This window comes from Pongo pygmaeus, chromosome 2, assembly GCF_028885625.2.
Source record: "Pongo pygmaeus isolate AG05252 chromosome 2, NHGRI_mPonPyg2-v2.0_pri, whole genome shotgun sequence".
Classification (NCBI taxonomy): domain Eukaryota; kingdom Metazoa; phylum Chordata; class Mammalia; order Primates; family Hominidae; genus Pongo; species Pongo pygmaeus.
The window spans coordinates 95197801-95225545 of record NC_085930.1 but is presented as its reverse complement, the minus strand read 5'-3'; the positions used below and the strand labels follow the sequence as shown (position 1 = coordinate 95225545).

The following is a 27745-nucleotide window of genomic DNA, read 5'->3' as shown; positions in this document are numbered from 1 at the left end:
TGCGGATCCACTTCTGAGGGAGGATATTGGGGGAAAAGATGGAGGTGGATTGGCACAGTAGCTGGGAACCCACAGGAAAAGGAGAGGAAATGAGTTGTTTGAAAAGGGTCAGCCCTGGAAAAGTTCTGGCTTTCATGCTGGAAAAGTATTCCCCATATCTGCAGAGGTTAGAGCCAGGAAACACACAGCTCCGGGGATCCCCAGAGGACCTTCAAAGAGACCTCCAGCTGGGTGCTGTGGCTCAGGCCTGTAATCCTAGCACTTTGGGAGGCTGAGGCAGGTGGATCACCTGAGGTCAGGAGTTCGAGACCAGCCTGGCCAACGTGGCGAAACCCCATCTCTACTAGAAATACAAAAATTAGCCAGGCACGGTGGCGGGCACCTATAATCCCAGCTACTGGGGAGGCTGAGGCAGAAGATCACTTGAACCTGGGAGGCGGAGGTTGCAGTGAGCTGAGATCGCGCCACTTCGTTCCAGCCTGGGCGAAAGAGTGAAACTCTGTTTCAAAAAATAATGAGATACGCCCAGCTTGTGATAATTAGCCTTCCCCTCTTGCATCCTTCCTACAGCTTGCGCTGCCCTAACCAGCCACAGGGCCAGCCTGATCAAGTCACTCACCTTAACACAGCCTGTGGTTCCCCATGGTCCGTGCGGCTATAGGAGCAGCGCCCTCCTCTCTGCCCCTTCTCCCCACCATGCCACCCCCACTGCCCATGTGCTTGGTGTCTCAGCCGCCGTGCTCCTTGGTGGCCCCTGCACTCGCCATGATCTCCCACCCTGTGCCATTCCCACATCCGTGAATGCTCCTCCCCGGTCCCCTTTCTGCTGTCCCGGGACTCAGGAACAAGGTCTTCCCTCGACCCTGCTCATCCCCTGTGCTCTCTGGCTTCCCCACAATACCATAACCTCCTCAAGGGCAAGGAACGTTTGTTTTCTACCTCAGTATTGCTGACATCAGCCCAGCTCCTGGCACAGAGTTGCAGAATAAAACAGGAGGCATCATGGTTACTTCCATTCAGACAGCCACAAGCCCCAACACCAAAGGGACTTGGTCCTAAAATTCATATCCTCCTGCCCCACTGACCCCTGCCAGGCCTTGGTGGAAGTTCTATCCACGGAGTGCACACGTGGGTGTCTGAATCTTTGTGTATCATCCAGCTCCCTTTCTTGCCCAGCAGGTGCTGGATGTGTCTGGGGCAGACATGTTGGCCAAGTCAATTGCCAACTGCCAGGTGGAGCTTCTGGAAAACTGTGGGCACTCGGTAGTGATGGAGAGACCCAGGAAGACAGCCAAGCTCATAATCGACTTTTTAGCTTCTGTGCACAACATAGACAACAACAAGAAGCTGGACTGAGGCCCTGACTGCAGCCTGCATTCTGCACACAGCATCTGCTCCCATCCCCCAAGTCTGACGCGGCCACCACTCTCAGGGATCCTGCCCCAAATGCGGTCGGAGCGCCAATGACCCTGAGGAAGCCAGTCCCTTATCCCTGGTATCCACGGTTCCCCAGAGCTTTGGGGACCACGCGAAAACCTCCAAGATATTTTTCACAAAATAGAAACTCATATGGAACAAAATAAGAAACCCCAGCCATGAAATCTACCATGAAGTCTTCAAGTTCATGTCACTGACAAGCTTGTGCAAAGCAGCCACCTTGGACCATAATTAAATCAAGGACATTTTCTTTGAGACATTCCTTATAGTTGGAGACTCAAGATATTTTTGTTGCTTCAGGTGTATTCCCTTGCATGGGCAGTAGCTTTTATAGGAGCATTAGTCCTCATTCGCCGAACCCTGTCGTTTAGGTCTAATTTAAGTTTTACATAGAGACCCATGTATGACTGCAGCCCATTGGCTGCAAGACCAGGGAGGAAAGTGGCAAGCTGTAGAAAATGTTTACATGCATGGAGGGGCATTGCTCCAGCCCTCGGAGCAGCCGGAGCAGCAGGGTACATGGGTGGGAGGTTCATTCAGCACCCACCAGTCAGGTATGTTCTGAGTGAACCCACAGCAGTTGCAGAATGAGCACCTGGCAGGGTGGGTTTCCTAGGAATAATTTATTATTTTAAAAAATAGGCCTAATAAAGCAATAATGTTCTAGACATCTGTCTAAGTAATCAGACTCAGGTTCCACACACAAGCAACAACTCGTGGGCCTCTTTTCTATTTCGGTGTGCTACTAAGAACCCTTGGATGTAACATACTAGTTTGTTAATGAATTCTGTGAATTCTGTGAAGAGTAATGTGATTGAAAATAAGTCTAAACAGCTGTAAAAGTGACCACAATGACATGAAATAAATTTAATAAGTCCTAGATCAGCAACATGCAGGTGGTTTCTATTTCTGAACTCCTAATTAGGTGCAATGTTGGCAGATTTTCTGTTAACTTTAAAATGTGTTTTTTAAAATAAGGTTTGTTTGACAGGGTTTGGAAGTCTTTGCATGGATGATTTATGAGTTTTAAGGAATCATGTTTGCAATTTTTATCCAGCTGAAATTGTATATCAAAGGCCAAGTGCAGTGGCTCATGCCTGTAATCCCAGCACTTGAGGAGGCCGAGGTGGGTGGATTGCTTGAGGCCAGGAGTTCAAGACCAGCCTGGCCAACATGGCAAAACCTTATCTCTACTAAAAATACAAAAATTATCCGGGTGTGGTTCGACACACCTGTAATCCCAGCTACCTGGGAGCCTGAGGCATAAGAATCTCTTGAACCCGGGAGGTGGAGGTTACAGTGAGCCGAGATTGTGCCATTGCACTCCAGCCTGGGCAACAAGCGCAAAACTCCATCTCAAAATAATATAATAATAATTCACTGGAAATTGTATATCAAAAACAAAAGGCAAGAGTCATCAAACTATTCTTTTTGACTCTCTTCTGTAGGATTTAGGAGCCCTAAACTCCCCAGGAGCTTCACTCTTTCCAATTTTTTTTTTACAGAAAATCTACAGCCAAGTCATTCTGGGAATAAAGTGAGATAAACTTTATAGTTTAAATCTGAATTCAGGACTGTGTTTGAATATTTTAGTTTACCAGAGAAGAATGGAACTTAGAGCTTAAAAGCAAGAAGAAGATATGAAAATATGACATCAAGCTGGGATGCAGCTAAAGCAGTGCTCAGAGGGAAATTTATAGGCTTCAATACGTATATTAGAAGGGAAGAGGCTAGGTGGAGTAGCTCACACCTGTAGTTCCAACACCTTGGGTGGCCAAGGCGGGAGGACTGCTTGAGCCCAGGAGTTTGAGATCAGCCTGGGCAACATGGCAAGACCCCATCTCTTATAAAAAAAGAAAAAAGGAAAGAAAAATCAGTAAATTAAGCTTCTAGCTCAAGAAACGAAAAAAGAAATAGTATCAAAGCCAGAGCAAAATAGAGGGAAGAAACAAAAACAAAAATCAATGAAGTAGAAAAGAAAGTAGATATTAGACATTTTATTTGTTCCAATTTCCTATATTCACCAAGAATTCTGAGCATAGTGGGAGAGGGGTTCAGTGTTGGTGGGCCTAGGTGATGAGAGATGGTTTCCTCAGGATCACTGAGGAAGCCCCAGACCTGGGATAAGTACCTTAGATCAGAAACCGTACAGGATACAGGAATTCTTATGCTCTGGGTTGAATACCAGCTAAAGATGACATCAAAAGCAGTCCCTGAACTGTGCCCACCATGGGGTCATTCAGGCAGGGTGTGTGCCATCCATCCGAGCCCGGAAGGACAGTGGGCAGGTTCTGCAGCTGGACACAGCTTCCATCTCCTCTGCTGTCATCAGAAAGTACTGAATACAAGTTGTGAGCAGAGAGTATGAAAGAGTCATTTTTAACTATAAGGTGGGTTTTCAGGTTCTCTCTTGGTGCTGCAATTCTGGCTGCACTCGGAAGACCCTTGTGCCTCACTTCCTGCCTCTGTGACTATAGCAAGCCTGCTGGTAACTGCCAGCTCTGAGTCCCCCTTGCCACACATCCCCTGGGCTCTATGGTGTGTGCCTTTGATGGTGGTCGGGAAGAAGAAAGTACTCATTCATCACAGCACCGCCTGAAAGACTGCCAGGAACTTCTGAAATAACAATGGGTAGCCCCAGGAATCACAGCTGCAGCTGGGCTCTCGATCCCACTGCCTGGAGTTGGGGCCTTCAGGGCTGCTGTAGGCAGACCCTCCTGGTCAGGTGTTGAAGAGGGACAAGCAGTGGTGAGAACTCAGTTTGCAGTCAGTCTGGTCTCCTTGTCTTGGACAGAGGTAACACTAGGAGTGAGTGATGTAACAAATGCATCAAACTGATGAGACTGCCTTTGTAAGCCTGTATCTTCCATTTGAGCCCCAGTGAGTATTCTTGTTGCTTTGCCCAGAGGAAATTCTCAGAACGTATGTCAGGCCAGGCTGGAGGACTAAACTATGTGCCAGGGGCTATTCTAAGTGTTTTCACACAGCCCTGTACGTATGACACCATGCCAGTTTTACAGCAGAGGTACTGAGGCATGGAGCGGTAAAGTATTGTGTCCAAGCTCACACAGCTTATGAGGAGAGGGAAGCCTCTCGGTATATAACTCAAGGTAACGGTAACGTGTACAAACAATGCTTTTACCTGTTCAGGCAGGAGCTGTCCCACATACCTTACCAATCCACCTGGGGCCCCATTGGCTCACCCAGACCAGGCCAGTGTGTGGCAGCTTCAGCCGTAGATTGCTGGGGCCACACCTCCTGGCTTGAGCTCCTGTTGAAGAAGGTCATCCGGTTGTTCATTCATCATAGTTAAGGACTTCCAACTGCCCAGCCTCCTGCTGGACAGGAAACAGAACCCACCTGGATTCCGACATCATTCTGCTAAGGACATATCCAGGGACAGCTTGCCCTCTCCACTCCAGCCTCCTTAACAACCAGGACTGGTGTCTCATCTACTTTGGAAGGGCTTATTCACCTTGCTGATATCCTCTCCCTGCCCCCATACTCTGGAGATGAGTGTTGTTTGTTCCTAACAATATTCTCCTTTGGGAGGAGTCTCGGCTCAGTCTCATTGCCTCTCTGGGGTCTGGCATGGAAAGCAGTCAAGAGATGTGTCCTGGCCAGGCGCAGTGGCTCACGCCTGTAATCCCAGAACTTTGGGAGGCTGAGGCGGCTGGATCACCTGCGGTCAGGAGTTTAAGACCAGCCTGGCCAACATGGCAAAACCCCTTCTTCACTAAAAATACAAAAAATTTTCCAGGCATGTTGGTGCACACCTGTAGTCCCAGCTACTCAGGACGCTGAGGCACGAGAATTGCTTGAACCCGGGAGGCGGAGGTTGCAGTGAGCCAAGATTGCACCACTGCGCTCCAGCCTGGGCAGCACAGCAAGACTCTGTCTCAAAAAAAAAAAAAAAAAGTGGCTGCTCCTAGCTGCTGCTTCAGAAGCCAGCCCTGAGGCTCTGCTGGGGTCTGCCCAGGCATCTTTTAAAGTGATTGCTTACCGGCCAGGGGCTATACCTGCCTTCAAACACATTTTGGATCTAATATTTATACATAAATGCTGAATGTAGGCCCCCTTATTTACTTTCCAAGCCCTGGATATTGTTCTTAGGACCATGGGTTGCTTAGGTAATTAACATCGTTCTAAAATGGTGGCTGCAGATTTTAACACGTGCAGGCCCCAGCCTTCTGCTTTGGAGGAGCCATCACCTTTCAGCTCTTCCAGCATCACCCTTCAACCACAGATTGGACCTTCTCATCAGCCTTTTCTCCCTCCCCAACCCCAAATTGGGTGCTGTTCTTGCAATTTCTCCATTTCCTGAAAGGAGACAAAAAAGTAGAGGGGTTTTTTTAGAGGGACGGGGCTGGTCACAGATAGGGCAGTGGAGATATCCTCAAATTACCTGCCAGGTGACAGTCCTGGGGCTGGCTCTTCTGGTGTCCCCAGCTGCCCCAGGGCTCTGGGGCCCAGTATTTGCTCCCTGGGACTGGTACCAACCAGGGTGTGGACTTGGGGTTGCCTGTGCTGGCAGTGGGAGGAGTCTTGTGACCATCATCAGCCTAGTCTGGCAGAGGGACAGAGGGAGAGGACAGGTGACTGCTTGGGTCTCCTTTCAGCAACAGGACAGTCCCTCTCTCTTGGCTCCTGGAGGAACCTTCCCTTCATTGGTTTCTGGATCTTAGGTCTTTAAATCCTCAAGGCAATGAACAGGCATCTGAGGCCACAGCAGGAGCTGCAGCAGGGGGTGGAAGAAAGAAGAGTTCATAGGGGCAGTAAGGGGGTAACAATTCCAATGACCAAAGGCCAAAGCTGGCTGGGTTGGGGGCAGGTGACTTCCTGAAGGACAACTGGAAAGGTGGCTGCCAAGACAACCCTTCCCCAAAGCTCTCAGGCCAGACGTGATTTGAATTCAGAAGCGTTCCGACCTGGAAAGGTATCACAGTGCGTATACCATGTATCATGTGATGCCCTCTGCAGGGTCTGGGGCCACCACACGTGGTCAAATAAATGCATTCGTATTTCTGCCATGCAATGTATGTCTAGCCACAGTAAGTGGGACAAAAGCTTTAAGTCTCACCTTAGTTCAGATTAAGCATTGGCGCTGGATGAAGATATTTGGTTTCCAGTTTTTTTTTTTTTTTTTTAGGATTTCAGATAAGGGATGGGAGACTGCTTTTCAGGTCCGGCTCTCCTGCCTTAGGGGTGGGCTGAGGAAGCATTTTTTTCTTCCAGCGTGGAAGGTGCAGCATACAGATAGGTCCATAGCTCCCTCTTGTGCCTAACTATGTAAGTAGCAGGTCCTGATTTTTATTTAATAATTATTAGTGTTACCAAAATGATGCTGTCGCTTTAAAAGAAATCAAACAAAAAGATTGCTTAAAAAAGGAGAGTCTCCTACGCCCTCTGCACAGCCCCACCCTTCCCCCATCAGTCAGTCCATTAGGGTTTCTGTGCATTTGCACACATACATACGGGTAAGCAGTGTAAAACTGGTTGGCTTTGTGGATTTTTTTTTTTATAACACAATTGGGGCTATGCTAGACATTACTGTTGCCCACTCCTCCTGCTCTTTTCCCTGGAGCTCTTCTAGGTCCAAACCCACAGAGCCCCCAGATTCCTATAACAGGGATGCAGAGTCCTCCAGAGAAAACAGGGTGCAAATCTCTTTGTAAGGACATCTTTGAACCCCCAGGAGAAGGTCTCTGAATTTTGAAGAAAGGATTTAAGGCCCCTCCAGAAACAGGCTGCTTTATTACAGGGTGGTTATCCCCTCCCCAAAATCTCCCTTCCTGGGGCCCTGGAGCCATTTTTTTAGGAGGGAGGTTTCTAAGATCACTTCCAAGGAAAGTTTCCTCCGTCATTTAAATACAGTTCAGAAATGCTGGGTGACACAAAGTTAAACAGCATGGCTCCAGCTATAACCCCCAGACAAGCAGGGGAATGACTGAAGGGGAAAAGATGTCCTCCAGCAGCTGCTGGCAGAGGGGTGGGTGCTGGGGCAGGGGACCAGGCTGTCTCGCTGTTCCCTGGGTGATGGGGGTGGTTTTGATGGTCTAGGAAAGGGCTTTTAGTCTTTTTTACCATTGTCTGGTGCCCTGCCCCCAGAGTTCCTGCCCGAAAGGGGTGTGCTTATGTCCTTCCCAGGTCCACTTTGCTGACTGCTGCATCCACCCCCCACCTGCTGGGTTGGCTGCCGTGTTGAGCTACCCTCAGATAACTGGAGATACCTGCAAAGCTATGCCTTTTCTCCTCTCATGTCCGAGTGTTGCCAGATAAAATACGGGATGCCCAGTTAAATGTTAATTTCAGATAAACAACAAATACATTTTTAGTATAAAGATGTCCCACTCATTGTTTATCTGAAACTCAAATTTAACTGGGAATTCTGTATTTTTGCTTGTTTTTGCAGAGAAAAAAAAACAGATAGGTGTGGTCCACAGCTCCCTCTTGTGCCTAACTATGTAAGTAGCAGGTCCTGATTTTTTATTTAATAATTAGTGTTACCAAAATGATGCTGTCACTTTAAAAGAAATCAAACAGCCGGGCACAGTGGCTCACGCCTGATCCCAGCACTTTGGGAGGCCGAGGCAGGCAGTTCATCTGAGGTTGGGAGTTAAAGACCAGCCTGACCAACATGGAGAAACCCTGTCTCTACTAAAAATGCAAAATTAGCCAGGCTTGGTGGCGCATGCCTGTAATCCCAGCTACTCTGGAGGCTGAGGCAGGAGAATTGCTTGAACCCAGGAGGTGGAGGTGAGCAGAGATCGGGCCATTGCACTCCAGTCTGGGCAACAAGAGCGAAACTCCGACTCAAAAAAAAAAAAAAACAAAAAACAAATTAGCCCTGTGTGATGGTGCATGCCTGTAATCCCAGTTACTTGGGAGGCTGAGGCAGGAGAATCGCTTGAACCTGGGAGGCAGAGGTTGCAGTGAGCTGAGATTGTGCCATTGCACTCCAGCCTGAGCAACAAGAACAAAACTGTCTCAAAAAAAAAAATCAAACAAAAAGATTGCTGAAAAAATGAAAGTCTCTTACACCCTCTGCACAGCCCCACCCTTCCCCCATCAGTCAGTCCACTGGGATTTCTGTGCATTTGCACACATACATACGGGTAAGAACTCCTGGGCTCAAGCAGTCCTCCTGCCTCAGCCTCCAAAAGCACTGTGATTACAGACATGAGCCACTGTGCCTGGCCTATCCTGTATTTTTATTTGCTAAATCTGGCAACCCTATAGGTAGCAGCCAATGACACCAATAGAAGGCTTGGCCCCCTTGCCTCAAAGCCTAGAAGCTTCCTTAGTATCATTTATGCTCCAGGACTCCCCATGGGATCCAGCTGAGGCTAGACTCAGCTGAATCTGTTACTGAAACACCAAGTGTTGCTTCTAGGTCCTGCTGCTCACCAAAGAGAAAACTAATCACTGAAACAATGAATATTGCCAGGGAAGAAGGCTTTCTTTGGGAGCTGCTGCTGTGGACATGGGAGATCAGTCTCAAATCCATCTCCCTGACTGACTAAAATTAGGAGTTTACACAGCAGAAATATAACTAAATGCAGGAAAACAGGAATCAGGGAAGGATAAGGAAGGGGAGTTGGTCAACAGAAAGCAGGTCGTGGGAGATAGGCAGTCATGAAGGGTGAAGGGTCTCGACTGTCATTGTCCAAATGCAGTCATCTGGTGAGTTTCAGCTCCTTGATACTACCTGGGAAGCCTCATGGTTGGTTTACTGAGAAAGGAACTCAGATAAGACAAATGTAACTTTCTCAGATTTTAAGATGAGAAGGTCAATTCTACATATACTCAAAAGAAACCATAAGCATCAGTTCTGTGGGATGATTGGACCGGTTTCAAATCCACATCTTTGCTTGGTTTCTTCTCCTGCCCTATCTTGCTTCCCTCCTCCCTTACAGATTTCACTTGGGGGCCATCTCCCAGTAAATCACTTCCGTGAGGGTCTCTCTCTCAGGCTTGGCTTCTAGGGATTCTAAAGCACTGCCTGCTTTTCAGAGTTTCTTGTTTGGAGATGACGCTTGAGTTGCCTCAAAGGAGCAGCTCCCAGCCTGGTCTTCCACATGGGAGGGATGGAATGCAGCTTCTTAGGCCCTGGAACCTCTCACCACCTTAGATAAATGACTTAGCTTCATTTTCTTCATCTGTGAAAAGTGGTAATAGTGACATTGCATGGTTGATGGAATAATGTGAGCAAGTTATCTGGTACTTGGCAAATCTCCCTAAACTACGTGATCTTGTTCTCTAAACAGAAACAATGGCTACAGTTCCATAGGTTTTAACTTCTGATCATTTTCACTTCCTTTGTCCTATCTCCACAATCTGCTGACATAAGGGGGTATGTTTTCCATTAAATCAATGGAGAACAGGGGGACTGAAATCTCACTTGGACCCCTCTCTCTTGCTTTTTCTTCCCCAAGTTGAGAAAGCTCCTCAGCTTTAGAAAAATCCATTTGGCACCAATAAGTAAGGCAGTGAGGGGAGCCACACAGCAGAGGGGAAGTGTGGACTTAACTCATTCTTGGCTGCCGTACCTTTCAGGAACATAAAATAGAGACCGACCCCAACAACTTTGCTCTGAAACACAGAGGGTGCCTGAAATGGTCCTCTTAAGAACTAACTGGCTCCACCCAATGCAGTACAGGGTAACTTTCATAAAGACTGAGGCAGCTAACCTGGGCAACATAGCAAGATCCCCTCTCTAAAAATAAAAATAAAAAAAATTAGCCATGTGTGGTGACACATGCCTGTAGTCCCAGCTCCTCTGGAGGCTGAGGTAGGAGGATCACTTGAGCCCAGGAGTTTGAGGCTGCAGTGACCTATGTTTGCACCACTGTACTCCAGCCTGGACCACAGAGTGAGACCCTGTCTCCAAAAACAAAGAAAGAAAGACTGAGGCAGCCTTGTGTGTTTTGATTTAGAGCAATTTTAGATACATCATCAAGAGGTAAAAGCCCCCATATCATATTTTTCAGGGGACACTTAAAAAACTCATACTAGTTGTTGTTCCTGGAGAGGGGAGAGGCTGACAGGGGAAGAGGTGGAAGGGAGAATCACTTTTTAATATTTATCCCTTTATGTCATTTGAAATGTATGCTGTAAGCCTACAGTACCTATTCAGAAGATAAAATTTAGGCATGGTGCGGTGCCTCACACCTGTAATCCCAGCATTTTGGGAGGCCAACGCAGAAGGATCGCTTGAGCCTAGGAGTTCAAGACCAGCCTGAGCAACATGGTGAGACCCTGTTTCTACAAAAACATTAAAAATTAGCTGGCCATGGTGGCATGCACCTGTAGTCCCAGCTACTTGGGAGGCCGGGGTGGGAGGATCGGTTGAGCCTGGGAGGTTGAGGCTGCAGTGACCCATGATCACATTGTTGTACTACAGTCTGGGTGACAGTGAGACACTGTCCAAAAACAATTTTTTTATATAAAATTTAGTTGAAAAACAAAAGTTTTTTTTTTGTTTTTTGTTTTGTTTTGTTTTTTGGCAGAGTCTCGCTCTGTCATCTCAGCTAGAGTGCAGTGGCGTGATCTCAGCTTACTGCAACCTCTGCCTCCTGGGCTCAGGCAATTCTCCTGCCTCAGCCGTCCGAGTAGCTGGGATTACGGGTGCGCACCATCACACCCAGCTAATTTTTGTATTTTTAGTAGAGACAAGGTTTCGCCATGTTGGCCACGCTGGTCTTGAACTTCTGATCTCAGGTGTTCTGCCCACCTCGGCCTCCTAAAGTGCTGGATTACAGGCCTGAGCCACCACACCCAGCCAAAAAACAAAAGTTTTTTATCTTTATCATTCAAAGGCATCTCTTTTATCCTCCGCTCTGAATTAATAAGACAGCATGAGAGAATTCAGGCAACTGGGAAGACACTTCATTTTCGGGGTTTGTTGCAGCAGGGTGAAAATTATCTATTGTTCCTTGAAGTTCAAAATGCAGGAATTGCTCTGGTTTTCCTGGGCCACCTGGCAGGATACATTTGCCAGGCAGCTGGCTTACAGGAACCCTCTCCTACTACTGAGGGTTTCCTGGGGTGCCAGACACTTTATACCATCAACTCTTTTTCCCTCAACTCTGTGAGGTAGATGCTAATAATCTCTCCATGTGACAGATGAGGGAGGTAGGAAAGTGGCAGAGGATGCATTTGAAGCAAGTTCTGGCAGCTTCTGAAATCAAGCTGCTTTGAGAAAGATAATACCGGGGTCTGTGGGGTCTGTGTTTGCTTTCTCCACCTCTTCCCACATCTGGAACAAGCTCTGTCTCCTCTGAAGGAAGAAGAAAGTAGGAACCACAGAACTGGAGAGCATGGCCAAGGTTGAGGACTGAAGCTTCTGGAAACAACACAGTGGGATTTTGAGAAAATAGTTGAGGAAGGAGATCCCCGCTGACTCAACTGTCCTGTGCAAGGCAACCCTTTGCCCCTCAACCCAAGCAAAACCAGCACATCCATTTATGAACAAATGCCTTCAGTAAATAGATGTTGGGTCACCATTGGGTACCAGGAACTGGGATGCAGTGGTGAGAAACACAGACAAGGCCCCATCCTCATGGGGGTTACACTAAAGGTTCCCTTCCCACTGCAGCCCCTCAATTGGTGGTAATACAGTGCAGTATGGAGAGCACTGGCTAGAATCAGACAGCCCATGCCACTGCTTATAACTGTGATCTTGAGCAAATAACTTAGTCTCTCTGTGCCTCAGTTTCTTTTTCTGTTGCCAGGCTGGAGTGCAGTGGTGTGATCTCGGCCTACTGCAACCTCTACCTCCCAGGTTCAAGCAATTCTCCTGCTTCAGCCTCCCGAGTAACTGGGATTACAGGTGTGTGCCACTGTGCCCAGCTAATTTTTGTATTTTTAGTAGAGATGGGGGTCTCACCATGCTGGCCAGGCTGGTCTTGAATTTCTGGCCTCAAGTGATCTGCCCTCCTCGGCCTCCCAAAGTGCTGGAATTACAGGCATGAGCCACTGCGGCTGGCCTGTGCCTCAGTTTCTACCTCTAAAATGGCAATGATCATAGTAATAGCCATCTCAGCATTGTGTGAGGGTTCCATGAGATAACATATGTAAAATATTTTGCACAGTGCCTAGCACAAAGTAAGTCTTTACTTTGTGGGTCTTTTCAGGACGGCCTAGATAGAACACCTACTATGTGCTGGGAGTCACAAGGGACACTGAGAGTGGGTCCTATCTTTGGGGAGTGCTTGACATAGATCTTGAGGAGAGGAGATGCTAGATATAAATTTGTAGGCTGGGCGCGGTGGCTCACGTCTGTAATCCCAGCACTTTGGGAGGCGAGGTGGGTGGATTGCCTGAAGTCAGGAGTTTGAGACCTACTTGTCCAACATGGCGAAACCCCGTCTCTACTAAAAATACAAAAATTAGGCCAGGCGCGGTGGCTCACGCCTGTAATCCCAACACTTTGGGAGGCTGAGGTGGGCAGATCACGAGGTCAAGAGATCGAGACCATCATGGCCAACATGGTGAAACCTTGTCTCTACTAAAAATACAAAAATTAGCTGGGCATGGTGGTGCATGCCTGTAGTCCCAGCTACTTGGGAGGCTGAGGCAGAAGAATCACTTGAAGGGAGGCAGAGGTTGCAGTGAGCCGAGATCGCATCACTGCACTCCAGCCTGGGTGACAGAGCGAGACTCCATCTCAATAAATAAATTATAATATAATTTAAAAAATGTGTAGAATGACTCGGGCGCAGTTGCTCACATCTGTAATCCCAGCACTTTGGGAGGCCAAGGTAGGCAGATCACTTGAGGCCAGGAGTTCGAGACCAGCCTGGCCAACATGGTGAAACCCTGTCTGTACTAAAAATACAAAAATTAGCCAGCCATGGTGGAGCATACCTGTAGTCCTAGCTACTCAGGAGGCTGAGGTGGGAGAATCGCTTGAGCCCTGGAGGCAGAGGTAGCAGTGAGCCAGATCGCGCCAATGCATTTCAGCCTGGGCGACAGAGTGAAACTGTCTCAAAAAAACAACAAAGAAATTGTTGAATGAATGAATGAATGAATGCATGAAGAAATGGATAACTATGAAGCACCGTCCAGGGCGGAATAAACACGCCCTAAATCGCACCCCAAGCAAATTGCACACACGGCTTTCCCGGAGTGGACACCAGACGGCGCTGAGCTCGGCCGCTCTCAGCTCCGGATCAGGATTCGCGCCTGGGTCCTTAGGAAGACGCCGCGCGTTGACGTCATATCCGCCTGGGCGTCACGCTTCGTGGGGCGGGACGAGGAGAAGCCAAACGTAAAGACACCAGGAGTTTCTCGGGCCCAGCTCTGGCTGCTGCCGGGGAGCCCCAAGCCTTGGCGGGTCCTTGCAGCGAATAGGAGTCTGGGCAGGCGACAGGCTAGTCCGACGAAGAGTGGGTAGGTGGAAGCCCTCCAAAGAGCGGCGGTTGTTCGGAAGCCGTCTCAGTTGGCCGCGCCCCGGGCGCATGCGCGGGGCGGGCGGTGCGCCTTGGGCAGCTTGTCCTCTCCGGCCCTGGGCGCTGATGGCTTCCGTACGGCGCCGCGTAGGGTCTCGGCTGCAGAACGCGGCCGAGAGGCCCGGGCGAGACTTCGGAACCGTCTGCTGAGCGCGCTCCATGCGCCCGGCGCGAGGTGAACGCTAAATAGTGGTTGTTGAAAAATATTGAAAGCCACCCAAGTGCTCAACAGTAGGGAAATTGAGCTTTTTAAAGTGATTGATTTAGTCCAAAAACTGTACGTTGCACGCCCGCTGTGCACGACCCAGTGTTTTAGGGCCTTGGGAAACAGCAGTGAACAAGATAGCAAGATTCTTGGAGTGAACTTTTGTTGGGATGGGGAGGGGAAGTACAGATAAAGATAAACGGGTTACATAATTGTCATAGAAAAAGGCAAATGCTACGAAGAAAAAAGCAGGGACGGGGCATGGGGGTGGGGTGCGGTGTTAGCCGAGAAGGGCACTGGGCCAAACCGATTGAGATTTGAGCTAAGCCAGGAAGGAGGCAAGGGTGTGAGCCCGGTGGCTGCCTGGAGGAACGTCTTTCCCAGCATGGGGAAAAGCTAGAGCCGAGGCCCAGGGGTGGGAGCGAGACTGGCGCGTGAGAAAGAGCTAGGCTGGGCCTGTGTGGTGGTGGGGATTGAGCGGAGGGAGAATGGCAGGACATGAAGTCAGAGGTGTAGAGGGAGCAACCCTGCAGATGAGGCAGAGCCTTGCAGGCTGCTCTAAGGACTTTGGCCTTACTCTGGATAAAACGGGAACCACAGCAAGATTTTGAGCAGAGGAATGATGTAGCTTGAGTAGGTGTTAATAGACTCTCTGGCCGCCGTGGGGATGGAGAAGCGGGGGAGTAGGGGGAATCAAAGATTTATTACTAATAGGTCAGATTAGGAGCATCCCTGCGCCGCCACTAAAAAAGACTTGACTTTAGGCCAGGCGCGGTGGCTCATGCCTGTAATCCCAGCACTTTGAGGGGGCCGAGGTCGGCGGATCACTTGACGCCAGGAGTTCGAGACCAGCCTGGGCCAACATGGCGAAACCCCATTTGTACTAAAAATACAAAAGTTAGCCGGGCGTTATGACGTACGCCTGTAATCCCAGCTACTTAGGAGGCTAAGGAACGAGAATTGCTTCGACCCGAAGCACTCCAGCCTGGGCGACAGAGTGAGACTCTATCTCAAAACAAACAACAAGACTGACTTTAAAGATGCCGATGACAGTGACTTAGTGAGCCCACATCTGTGGAGAGCCTGGTGAACATATTTAATACCAGTCTGTACAAAATAATTTCCCAGGCATCCTCTCCTTTAATCTCAGAACAGCCTGCAGAGGGCAGTGCTGTCATTTGTAAGTCTTTTTTTTTTTTTTTTTTTTAATTGCAAAAAATACGTGACATAAAATTTATCGTAAGTGGCATTGAGTACATTCACAACGCTGTGCAGCCATCACCGCTGTCCATCTCGTGAATGTTGTGTAAGTCTTCGTTTTACTGGCATCTAAGCCCTGGGCCTAATTTCACTCCCCTACTTTAGGCAGCCAGCTCCATCAAGGCAGTAACACTAAAAAACATATATGTGCCAAGCAATGAAAGAAACAGATGAGGTTTCTTGTTCTCCCTGCCCTTCTAGTTAGGGGAGACTCTAGTGACTGGGAAAGAAGCATCAGGTAACTGTTGCCGCTGTCCTGAAACCAAGGATTCTTTTGAATATATAGGCCTACCACTATCACTTTTCCCTCATTTGAATACCTACTTTGTGTCATAGTATTACAGTATTTTTTGTTTGTTTGTTTTGGAGACAGGGTCATGCTCTGTCACCCAGGCTGGAGTGCAGTGGTACAATCACAGTGCGCTGTATCCTTAACCTCCCAGACTCAAGCTATCCTCCCACCTCAGCACCTGGAGTAGCTGGGACTACAGGCACACACTACCATGCCTGGCTAATTTAAGTTTTTTTTTTTTAGTGACAGGGTCTCACTGTTTCCCAGGCTGGTCTCAAACTCCTGGCCTCCCAAACTGTTGAGATTACAGGCATGAGCACCACGCCAGGCCCCAAAGTATTAATGTTTGTTGAATGGATTGGTAGATGTAGCTCCTTGACCCTGACTTCTTTTCTCCAGAGGTCATCATCTGGGAGTGGTTAGAACTGGGTCTAACCCAGAGTGGTTTTGAAATGCTGGTCCATAGCTCTGTGACCTTGGATAAGTCCCTTTCCTTGATTGGGCCTCAGCTTCCTGGTCCCTGTAGTGGGTAAACAAATAGACAATGTTAAGAGATTGCATAACATGGGGGCTTAACTTAGAGCAGGGTGTCAGAGAAGACCTTCATGAAGAGGTGGTATTTAAACTGAAAATTGAAGGATGAATAGGACCTATCCAGAGGGAGAGCAAGGTTGGCATGGAGCCAAAGAAAGGAACTGTCTACAGAGAGATGAGCATGTTCTACGTTCTTAAAAGTTCAGTCCTTTTAGAAGCTGCATGGAGTGCCCCTTCCAGGAATCCCTCTTCTCAACCCCTGTGCTGTTTAAGCTCAGTCGTTCACAGATAGTCTTGCACAGACCTAGCTTTGGGACTGAGAGCAGGCAGACCCGGGATGGGAGGAGATGGCAGAACGACCATCCCCCATTCTTCTCTTTGTGTTCTGTGTTGACTGAGAGTAAACAAGAAGAGGACCTTCAAATCTTAGATTTTACTCCTTTATGCCTTTTCTTTTTCTTTGGATAAAGAGGCATCATAACTGGTCTTGAGCGGGCTCAGAGTGGTTGGAATCTCTGGGCACCCTTGGACAGATGTTACCTACGTTTACTAAACCTCTGTGTCATCTTCTCGAAAATGGGAATAATAATATCTCTTACCTCAGGAGCATTTTGAAGACAAGCTAAGGGATGTGAAATGTTTAGCAAAGAGCTGTGTGCTCATAAGGAAAATTGTTAGCCAAAATTATGTTGTTATGTTTTAAGTAAGAGTACAGTGATTTGGCATATACAGAATATAGAAACTTATTTTGTATTCGTAGGGGTAACCTTAGTTTGATCAGAATTAGATGAGTTACTGTGCTCAGAAGTCTTAAAAACCAAACAGGAGGCTGGGCACGGTGGCTCACGCCTGTAATACCGGCACTTTGGGAGGCCGAGGCGGGCGTATCACAAGGTCAGGAGTTCGAGACCAGCCTGACCAATATGGTGAAACCCTGTGTCTACTAAAAATACAAAAAAGTTAGCCGGGCGTGGTAGCACATGCCTATAATCCCAGCTACTCAGGAGGCTGAGGCGGGAGAATTGCTTGAATCCGGGAGGCGGAGGTTGCAGTGAGCCAAGATTGCACCACTGCACTCCAGCCTGGGCGACAGAGCAAGACTCCTTCTCCAAAAAAAATAAATAACAGGAAGGCAGGGCCTGGTGGCTCACACTTGTAATCCCAGCACTTTGGGAGGCTGAGATGGGCAAATAGCTTGAGCCCAGGAGTTTGAAACCAGCCTGGGCAACATGGTGAAACCCTGTCTCTACAAAAAATACAAAAATTTGCTGGATGTGGTGGCACGTGCCTATACTCCCAGCTACTCAGGAGTCTGAGGCAGGAGGATCACCTGAGCCTGGAGAGCCTGAGGTGGAGGCTGCAGTGAACTCTGATTGCACCACTGCACTTCAGCCTAGGTGACAGGGTGAGACCCTGCCTTAAAACAAACAAACAAAAACAAATAGGCCAAATTCTCATCAAAATTGTGAAAAATAGCATGTGCATTGGTCATTTCTAGCCCTCTCGACTTACTTGTAGGTGTGATCAGCACTGGAAAAGATGCCTGCCCCTGCTGCCACATATGAAAGAGTAGTTTACAAAAACCCTTCCGAGTACCACTACATGAAAGTCTGCCTGTAAGTTTAGTTTCCTAAGTTCTATTTTAGATTACTTTTCTAACATGAATCTGAATAGAATGAAATTTAATATGTTTTTTTTCCACTTTTTTTAGAGAATTTCAAGATTGTGGAGTTGGACTGAATGCTGCACAGTTCAAACAGCTGCTTATTTCTGCTGTGAAGGACCTGTTTGGGGAGGTATGGAATCACTTGGTAGATTGAACATTCCAAAGATCTTTGTAAGAAATACAGAAAGAGGCCGGGCGCGGTGGCTCACGCCTGTAATCCCAGCACTTTGGAGGCCGAGGTGGGCAGATCATGAGGTCAAGAGATCGAGACCATCCTGGCCAACATGGTGAAACCCCATCTCTACTAAAAATGCAAAAATAAACCGGGTGTGGTGGCAGGCACCTATAATCCCAGCTACTCTGGAGGCTGAGGCAGGATAATTGCTTGAACCCGGGAGGCAGAGGTTGCAGTGAGCCGAGATGGCGCCACTGCACTCCAGCCTGGCAACAGAGCGAGACTCTGTCTCAAAAAAAAAAAAAAAAAAAAATCCAGAAAGAATGCTTTTCAAACATAAAAAAATTTAAATTATACAACTCTGTATTTTAAAATTTTTATTCATTTATTGTAATAAACACATTTGTATTCCATTTTTTCCCCCTTCATCCTCTCTACCCTCCTATCCTTCCCATCCTCTGGTAATCACCAATCTACTTTCTATCCTCATGAAATCTACTTTATTTTTGAGATGGAGTCTTGCTTTATTGCCCAGGCTGGAGTGCAATGGCACATTTTCGGCTCACTGCAGCCTCTGCCTCCCAGATTTAAGGGATCTCCTGCCTTAGCCCCCCTGGTAGCTGAGATTACAGGCACATGCTACCATGCCCAGCTAATTTTTGTGTTTTTACTAGAGACAGGGTTTCATCATGTTGGCCAGGCTGGTCTTGAACTCCTGACCTCAGGTGATCCACGCGCCTTGGGCTCCCAGAGTGCTGGGATTACAGGCGTGAGCCACGGTGCCTGGCGAGATCTGCTTTTTTAGCTCTCACATATGAGTGAGAACATGCAACAGTTGTCTTTCTGTGCCTGGCTGGCTTCACTTAACAAAATGGCCTTCAGTTCTATTCATGGTGCTGCAAATGACAGAATTTCATTCTTTTTTATGGCTGAATAATATTCCATTGTAATGTATACCACTTTTTTTTTTTTTAATCCATTGATGGGCACTTAAGTTCTATATTTTGGCTATTGGGAATAGTACTGCAATAAATATGAGAGTGCATATGTCTTTTTTTTTTTTTTTCCCGCCTTGGCCTCCCAAAGTGCTGGGATGACAGCATGAGCCACTACGCCCAGCTGCACATGTCTTTTGAATTGATTTCCTTTCTCTTGGATTTATGCTCAGTAGTAGACTTGCTGGATTAAATGGTATTCTATTTTTAGTTTAGTTTCTTTTGTTTTTTGTTTTTGAGATGAAGTCTTGCCATGATGCCCAGGGTGGAGTGCAGTGGCATGGTCATGGCTCACTACAGCCTCAACCGCCCAAGCTCAAGTGATTCTCCCACCTCAGTATCCCAAGTAGCTGGGACCACAGGCGTGTGCCACCACGCCGATTTTTTTTACTTGTAGAGACGAAGTCTCACTTTGTTGCCCAGGCTCCTGGACTCAAGCAGTCCTCCTGCTTTGGCTTCCCAAAGCACTGGGATTACAGACATGAGCCACTGCACCTGACCTATTTTTAGTTTTTTGGGAAACCTCCATACTGCTCTCCACAGTGGTTGTACATTTACATTCCTCCCAGTAGTGTATGAGGGTTCCCCTAGAGATTATTTTATTTTATTTTTATTTATTTATTTTTTGAGACAGAGTCTCACTCTGTCACCCAGGCTGGAGTGCAGTGGCACAGCCTCCGCCCCCCCTGCCCCTCCCGGATTCAAGTGATTCTCCTGCCTCAGCCTCCCGAGTAGCTGGGATTACAGGTGCCTGCCACCATGCCCAGCTAATTTTTGTATTCCCCTCGAGATTATTTTAAAACTGTCTTTGAAATTGCAGAAGTAAACTTTCAGAAGTGATGAATTTTGTTGGGTTTATTCTAATATGCCTTCTGTTTGACAAGGAACACATTAGACAAATGTTTGTTGTAGCACAGTGCTACTCAAAGTGTGGCCTAGACTGGCAACCTGCAAACTCTTTGACCATCTTGAAGAGATAAGGAATTTGCAGCAGAACCACTTTTAATGAGAAAGTCTCCTTATGGGCCAGGCGCAGTGGCTCACTCCTGTAATCCCAGCTCTTCGGGAGGCTGAGACGAGCAGATCACTTACGGTCAGGAGTTTGAGACTAGCTTGGCCAACATGGTGAAACCCTTTCTCTACTGAAAATACAAAAATTAGCTGGGCGTGGTGGCGCACGCCTGTAGTCCCAGCTACTTGGAAGGCTGAGGCAGGAGAATTGCTTGAACCTGGGAGGCAGAGGTTGCAGTGAGCAGAGATCACGCCACTGCATTCCAGCCTGGGTAACAGAGCAAGACTTCGTCTCAAAAAAAAAAAAAAGGGCTGGGCGCGGTAGCTCACGCCTGTAATCCCAGCACTTTGGGAGGCCGAGGCGAGCAGATCCCAAGGTCAGGAGATCGAGACCATCCTGGCTAACACGGTGAAACCCCGTCTCTACTAAAAACACAAAAAATTAGCTGGGCGCAGTGGCGGGCACCTGTAGTCCCAGCTACTCGGGAGGCTGAGGCAGGGGAATGGCATGAACCCGGGAGGTGGAGCTTGCAGTGAGCTGAGATTGTGCGACTGCACTCCAGCCTGGGTGACAGAGCGAGACTCCGTCTCAAAAAAAAAGGCTCCTCATGAAAAAAAGATGAACTGAACTAAACATGGTGATTAATGATACTATTGGTTTATATTCTGATTCAACTCATTATTTTGTCATAGACCAGCATTTTAAGCAACTTTGAGAACGGAAGTAGAGAAGTAGAGTTTCAGAAGTTGAGAGAAGACAGGATGCTCAGGAAATTATTTTGTGATTTATATAGTCTGTCAAATCAAAATATGCTAAGTACCTCATCAAAATTTAAAACTTTTACTCTGCAAAAGACTCTTAAGAGGATGAAAGGGCCAGGTGCAGTGGCTCACAGCTGTAATCCCACCACTTTGAGAGGCCAAGCGGGTGGATCACTTGAGCCCAGGAGTTCCAGACCAGCCTGGGTATCTGGTGAAACCCCATCTCTACAAAACAATTTGAAAAATTGAGCTGGGCGTGGTGGTGTGCACTGATAGTCCCAACTAGTCAGGAGGCTGAGGTGGGAGGATTGCTTGAGCCCAAGAGCTCAAGGTTGCAATGAGTGGTAATCACACCACCATGGCTGGGGTTAGGGGTGGGAAAGGATGAAAAGATGAATTACACACTGGGGGAAAATATTTGTAAACCACGTATCCAACAAAGGACTATAGTGTCTAGAACATATAAATGACATTTGGCCTGGTGCAGTGGCTCACGCCCGTAATCCCAACCCTTTGGGAAGCCAGGGCAGGAAGATTGCTTGAGGCCAGGAGTTTGAGGCTGGCTGTGGTGAACTATAATTGCACCACTGCACTGCAGCCTGGTCAACAGAACAAGACCGTCTCAAAAATAATAACACATGGGGCGTGGTGGTTCATGCCTGTAATCCCAGCACTTTGGGAGGCCGAGGTGGGTTGATTGCCTGAGGTCAGGAGTTCGAGACCATCCTGGCCAACATGGCAAAACCCTGTCTCTGCTAAAACTATAAAAACTAGCCGGGCATGGTGGCACATGCCTGTAACCCCAGCTACTCGGGAGGTTAAGGCAGGGGAACCACTTGAACCTGGGAGGCGGAGGTTGCAGTGAGCCGAGATCACGCCACTGCACTCCAGCCAGGGTGACAGAGCGAGACTCTGTCTCAAAAAAATAATAGTAATAATAAAAAAGAAGTATCAAAACTCAGCCAAACAATTCAATTAGAAAATGGGTAAAAACATTAACAGACATTTTACTAAAGAGAATGTATGGTTGGCAAAGAAGCACATGGAAAGATGTTTAACATCAGCCATTAGGGAAATGCACATTAATGACACGAGATACCACTGTGTACCTAGCAGAATGACTGAAATAAAAAATGACAACACTAAGCGCTAGCAAGAATGCGAAGAAACTGGATCACTCATACACTACAGTGAGTATGTAAAATGGTGCAGCCACTCTGGAACATAGTTTGGCAGTATCTTTTTTTTTTTTTTTTTTTTGAGATCTGCTCTGTCACCAGGCTGGAGTGCAGTGGCGCAATCTTGGCTCACTGCAACCTCAGCCTCCCGGGTTCAGGCGATTCTCCTGCCTCAGCCTCCCAAGTAGCTAGGACTACAGGCGCACACCACCACACCCAGCTAATTTTTTTGTATTTTTAGTGGAGACGGGGTTTCACCATGTTGACCAGGATGGTCTTGATTTCTTGACCTTGTGATCCACCTGCCTCGGCCTCCCAAAGTGTGTGATTACAGGTGTGAACCACCACGCCCGGCCAGCAGTATCTTTAACAAACTAAACGTGCATCTGCCATAGAACCCAGCATTAGCACTCCTGGGCATCTGTTCCAGAAGACTGAAAACTTAAGTTCGTACAAAAGCCTGTACATGAATATTCATAGCAGCTTTATTTTTAGTGACAATGAAACTGAAAATACCCTATATATCCTTCAATGGGTGAATAAACTATGGTACATTCCTAATATGGAATATACTTGACAATGAAAAGGAATGACCTATTAGACACAATATGGATGAATCTCCAGAGAATTATGCTGAGCAAAAAAAAGCCAATCCCAAAACATGACATACTGGGTGTTTCCATTTATAGAAGACCTCTTGAAATACTATATATAATCTGGAGAAAGGTTAGTGGTTGCTGGGGTGAGGAGTAGGGGAGGAGGGGTGGGTGTGGCTGTAAAGGGTAGAATAAGGGAGTCTTATGATGGTACAGTTCTTTATCATTGATTGTGGTGGTAGTTATATGAAGCTACCTATGTGGGAAAATTACATAGAGCCACACACAGGTATAAATATGAGTAGACATACAATTGGTAAAATCTGAATAACCTCTGGATGGTACCAATACCAGTTTTCTAGTTTTGCTACTGTACTGTAGTTATGCAAGACATTGACATTGTGGGAGGCTGGATGAAGAGTGCATGGAACCTCCCTGTACATTTCTTTTTTATTTATTTATTTATTTTTGAAACAGAGTTTCGCTCTTCTTGCCCAGGCTGGAGTGCAATGCCACGATCTTGGCTCACCGCACCCTGCGCCTCCCAGGTTCAAGCGATTCTCCTGCCTCAGCCTTGCAAGTAGCTGGGATTACAGGCATGCACCACCACACCCGGCTAATTTTGTATTTTTAGTAAAAATGGGGTTTCTCCGTGTTGATCAGGCTGGTCTCAAACTCCCGACCTCAGGTGATCCGCCCTCCTTGGCTTCCCAAAGTGCTGGGATTACAGGCGTGAGCCACTGTGCCCGGCCAATCCCTGTACATTTCTTTATGATCTCTTGTGAGTCTATAATTTTTTTAAATACAAAATTTTTTTAAAAAATATCCCTGTGTGTCAGGTAGAAAACCTCGTTCCTGGGGTTCATATAGCTGCAAACAAACAGACATGGCCTCTGCCACATGGACTAATGTCTTGGTTCTTGTAGTAGGAAAACATGTTAGACAATTAGTGACAAGAATAAAGGGAATTATGAAAGAGAAAGTATGGTGTCCTGTACAAGAAAGAACATAGCAAGCTGACTTTGTCTCATCTTGAAGATCAGTCAAGGAACAATTTAAATGAAGGCTCAAAGGATGAGGGACATCACCCAAAAGAAGAGGTGTAGGCAGAACATTTTAGGCAGGGGGAGCTGTAAGTAGGCAACTAAAGCGCCAGCACCATTAAATAAAATACTGCTTTTGTGGAGGAGAAAAGCTCAAAACTCATTTGTTGTCAAAAGTTGACAAGCATTCAAGAATAATGGTGAGAATAGCCTGCTAATAGCATTATTCCATATGCAGGTTGATGCCGCCTTACCTTTGGACATCCTAACCTATGAAGAGAAGACCTTGTCAGCTATCTTGAGAATATGTAGCAGGTATGACAGAGAGTGGGAAATTTCTAGTATAACAGGGCAGAGAGACCGATGGAGCAAAAATGCTCTCTTCTGAGAATGAGAATAATTTTTTTGTTGTGAACTCTGAGCAGCTTTTGGGAATTTAAACTGGGATGAATATGAACATTCATCCACCAGAAACTTGTACTCTAGAGAGGGCAAAACTTACAATTTGGTTGCAGCTGTAGTTTTCCCATTGATGGTTATAGTTGCAAAGTCAGAAGTGAATATTTTAGAAACCTTAGTTGAGGTTCATTTTGTTCTCTGCCTATGACACACTGTGTATTTTCTTGATCTTTCTGCAGTGGTCTTGTCAAATTGTGGAGCTCTTTGACCCTGTTAGGATCCTATAAAGGCAAAAAATGTGCTTTCCGGGTGATTCAGGTAAAGACTATTCCCTCACATATTCCAAACAAGACTGAATGATGGGTCAACTGCTTCTTAACATACACAACTCATTTTTGTGCTTGCATAAATGTAATATGGTTAAAATGATCTAAGTAGAGGAAAATAAAGGACTTGATTGTTTCCAAAAATGTGAGACAGAGCACTTAGATTTTAAATTCTGTGGGAGATGTTTTGGGATAAAACTTGCAACCCTGTGGTTAAGGCTTACTTTTTTTTATTTAACGCTTAATGCCTTGTGTGTTATATGTTGGTATGCTCTTTTTGAGATATGACCACTTGTTATCAAAGGCTTCCTCTCGGGATGCTCTGTAAAATGCTCCTGCATCAGCTTTGTTTATCCTATAAAACTGGGCATGTTTCCCCATTGCCCTGTGCTTCAGTGTGGTTTCTCCCGATGCCTTAACCTTTTTCTTTCTCTTGTAGGTTTCTCCATTTCTCCTTGCGTTATCTGGTAATAGTAGGGAACTAGTATTGGATTGAATGAATAGTCTTCCATTTTGGAAACATTCGTCCACTCTCAGATTTATTTTTTGGTGCCTGCATGTTTGAAGACTGAAGCAGGCTAAAAGCTCTTGATGAAATTTGAGGGTGCTGAAGATGTTCCCATTAATTTCCAGCCATCATCTTTGGTGGGGTGGGCTTCGGAGGACAGTCTGCCTGAACCTGCCAGTGCTGACCCTGCAGCACTTTCAGCATATGCACATCAAAGTTGGAGACCGCGCTGAACTTAGGAGGGCCTTCACACAGACGGATGTGGCTACCTTCTCAGAATTAACAGGGGATGTCAATCCTTTGCATTTGAATGAAGACTTTGCAAAACACACCAAGTTTGGAAATACAATTGTACATGGAGTTTTGATCAACGGACTTATCTCAGCTCTCCTGGGAACTAAAATGCCAGGGCCAGGCTGTGTATTTCTTTCCCAGGAAATTAGCTTTCCAGCCCCTTTGTATATTGGAGAAGTTGTTTTAGCTTCTGCAGAAGTGAAAAAGCTGAAGCGGTTCATTGCTATTATTGCAGTGTCATGTTCTGTAATAGAAAGTAAAAAGACTGTTATGGAAGGCTGGGTTAAAGTTATGGTTCCAGAAGCTCCCAAATCCTGAAATACATGTTTTAAAGATGCAGCCTTAAACACCAATGCTGTTGTTAAAGAGCCTCTGGGGAATTGCTGCTCTTCACCAAAGAATGGTTGATAGGCCCAGAAGCCCATCTTAGTTAGGGGAAGGGAGCAGGAAGAGGGTTGTTCAAATGCCCACTTTCCAGTTTGGCCTTATGCTTCATGCAGACTTGAGTGTATGCAGGATTTCATTATCTGCCTGGGTTTTTTGTTCGTTTGTTTTTTGTTTTTTAATTCAAGAAGTAGGCTGGACCCGGTGGCTCATGCCTGTAATCCTGACACTTTGGGAGGCTGCGGCAGGTGAATCACTTGAGGTCAGGAGTCCAAGACCAGCCTGGCCAACATGGTGAAACCCCATCTCTACCAAAAAAAAAAAAAAATGCAGCTAGCTGTGCTTGGTGACTTGGCCCTGTAGTCCCAGTTGCTCGGGAGGCTGAGGTGGGAGAATTGCTTGGGCCCCAGAGCTGGAGGTTATGGTGAGAAGCTGAGATCGCACCACTGCACTGTAGCCTGGGTGACAGAGCGAGACCCTGTCTCAAAAAAGAAAAAAGTATTGGGAAGTTTATTTATCTAAAGACTCTACTTTTAAATCAGGCATGGCAGCTCACGCCTGTAATCCCAGCATTTTGGGAGGCTGAAGCAGGCGAATCACTTGAGGTCAGGAGTTCAAGACCAGCTTGGCCAACATGTGAAACCCCATCTCTACTAAAAATACAAAAACTAACCGGGCATGGTGGCGGGCACCTGTAATTCCAGCTACTTGGGAAGCTGAGGCAAGAGAATCACTTGAACCTGGGAGGTTGCAGTGAACCGAAATCACACCACTGCACTTCAGTCTGGGCGACAGAGCAAAACTCCACCTCAAAAAAAAAAAAAGATTCTACTTTTAGAAATTCAGACCTAGATAGATTTGCATTTGGATAACAGAGCCCTACCTATAGCCGTGTGGAAGCAGCTTCTCACTGTATTTTAACTGTGTAACAATTATTGAAGGCGAAAATAGAAGTTGGGTCATCTTTGAACACCTGCCTTTTATCAATGAATATTTTTAGACCCTGTTCTTCAGTATCTGAGTCAGAGTTTATTGTAATTTGTTATTTACACCAAGGTGGCATCTTGGTCTACCTTCAGTGAGACTTGCATTTCAGGGGAGGGGCGTATGTGCATCCTTGGTCTCAGTTATGTAAACGGTCTGATCTGTAAAATAGTGGTAGCACATGCCACGTGGGATAGTTGGTGGAGATGATAGATGGAGTTAAGCACAGGGCCCAGCCTGTCAGCAGTAGCTACTATTATTGTTGCCCGTTTCCCCTGCAACTGAGGTGAGAGGTTTTCCTGAGTTTGAAGCTGACTGGCCCACAGTTAAACGTAACAGACCAGTCTTTCAGGGTGTCGGCCAACCTCTATTAGTGTTCTTAAGTACAGTTTCTGTTTTAAAAGTTCAGATTATTCCTTGAAAATTTGGATTTACCTCCCATTATATGAGTAATACATGCTTATAGTAAAAAACAAAACAAAAAAACAAAAAAAAACTTGTAAGAAATAAATATTAAGAAGACTATGGAGGCCAAATTCTTAAGACTTTGGGGGCTGGGGTCATTGAAGGGGAGATGTGCCTAACATGTTAGTACTAAATGGCCATCCCAACACAGCCAACACTTTTGTTTCCCATTTTTTTTTTGTTTCCCATTTTTTAATAACATTGAGATATAATTCACATACCATAAAATTCACGTTTTAAAAGTGTACAGTTCAGTGGTTTTCAGAATATCCACAAAGTTGTACAACCATCACCAAATCAATTTTTTATAGCATTTTTCATCACCCCCAAAAGAACCTCCCATTAGCAGTCAATCCATTTCTTTCCAGTCCTCAGGAATCACCAGTCTACTTTCTGTCTCTATGGATTTCTCTGTTCTGGACATTTCATGTAAGTTCATACAATATATGGTCCTTTGGAACTGGCTCCTTTGATATAGTGTGTTTTCAGGGTTCATCCATGTTAACAGCATGTATCAGTACATCATTTTATTTTATGGCTGAATAATATACCATTGTATTTACCCATCCATCAGTTGATATTTGGATTATTTTCGCTTTTGGGCTGTTAAAAATAATGTTATGAACATTATAGAAGAGGTTTTTATGTGCACAGGTTTTAAATTCTTTTTTTTTTTTTTTCTTTTTTGAGACGGAGTCTTGCTCTGTTGCCCAGGCTGGAGTGCTATGGCGCGATCTCAGCTCACTGCAAGCTCCTCCTCCTGGGTTCAGGCCATTCTC

At 46.4% G+C, this 27745-nt stretch overlaps 3 protein-coding genes across 9 annotated transcripts in view; all 3 read left to right on the top strand.

Moving 5' to 3' along the window:
* ABHD6 (abhydrolase domain containing 6, acylglycerol lipase) overlaps positions 1-2328 on the top strand; it is a 54865-nt gene extending 52537 nt beyond the window's left edge. For 3 of the 6 annotated variants that reach the window (XM_054479634.2, XM_054479636.2, XM_054479635.2), the window contains one exon: positions 1177-2328. In XM_054479634.2, the coding sequence (XP_054335609.1) occupies positions 1177-1356 (180 nt within the window). In that variant the 3' untranslated portion in view covers positions 1357-2328. The remainder of the gene's footprint in view (positions 1-1176) is intronic. The other 3 variants (XM_054479638.2, XM_054479639.2, XM_063661028.1) reach the window with 1 other exon arrangement.
* An 11317-nt stretch (positions 2329-13645) lies between these two features.
* RPP14 (ribonuclease P/MRP subunit p14) lies at positions 13646-27534 on the top strand. Of its 2 annotated transcripts, none has more exons than XM_054479633.2 (6): positions 13646-13830; positions 17699-17796; positions 17892-17976; positions 23845-23921; positions 24245-24323; positions 24771-27534. In XM_054479633.2, the coding sequence occupies exons 2-6, from the start codon at positions 17720-17722 to the stop codon at positions 24825-24827; spliced, it is 375 nt and encodes a 124-aa protein (XP_054335608.1). In that variant the 5' UTR covers positions 13646-13830; positions 17699-17719; the 3' UTR covers positions 24828-27534. The 2 variants fall into 2 exon arrangements, with proteins under 2 accessions (XP_054335608.1, XP_054335607.1); XM_054479632.2 differs by having other exon boundaries at positions 13661-14064.
* HTD2 (hydroxyacyl-thioester dehydratase type 2) lies at positions 24945-27534 on the top strand. Its single transcript, XM_054479631.2, has one exon. The coding sequence runs from the start codon at positions 24945-24947 to the stop codon at positions 25449-25451; it is 507 nt and encodes a 168-aa protein (XP_054335606.1). The 3' UTR covers positions 25452-27534.
* Positions 27535-27745: the final 211 nt, after the last annotated feature.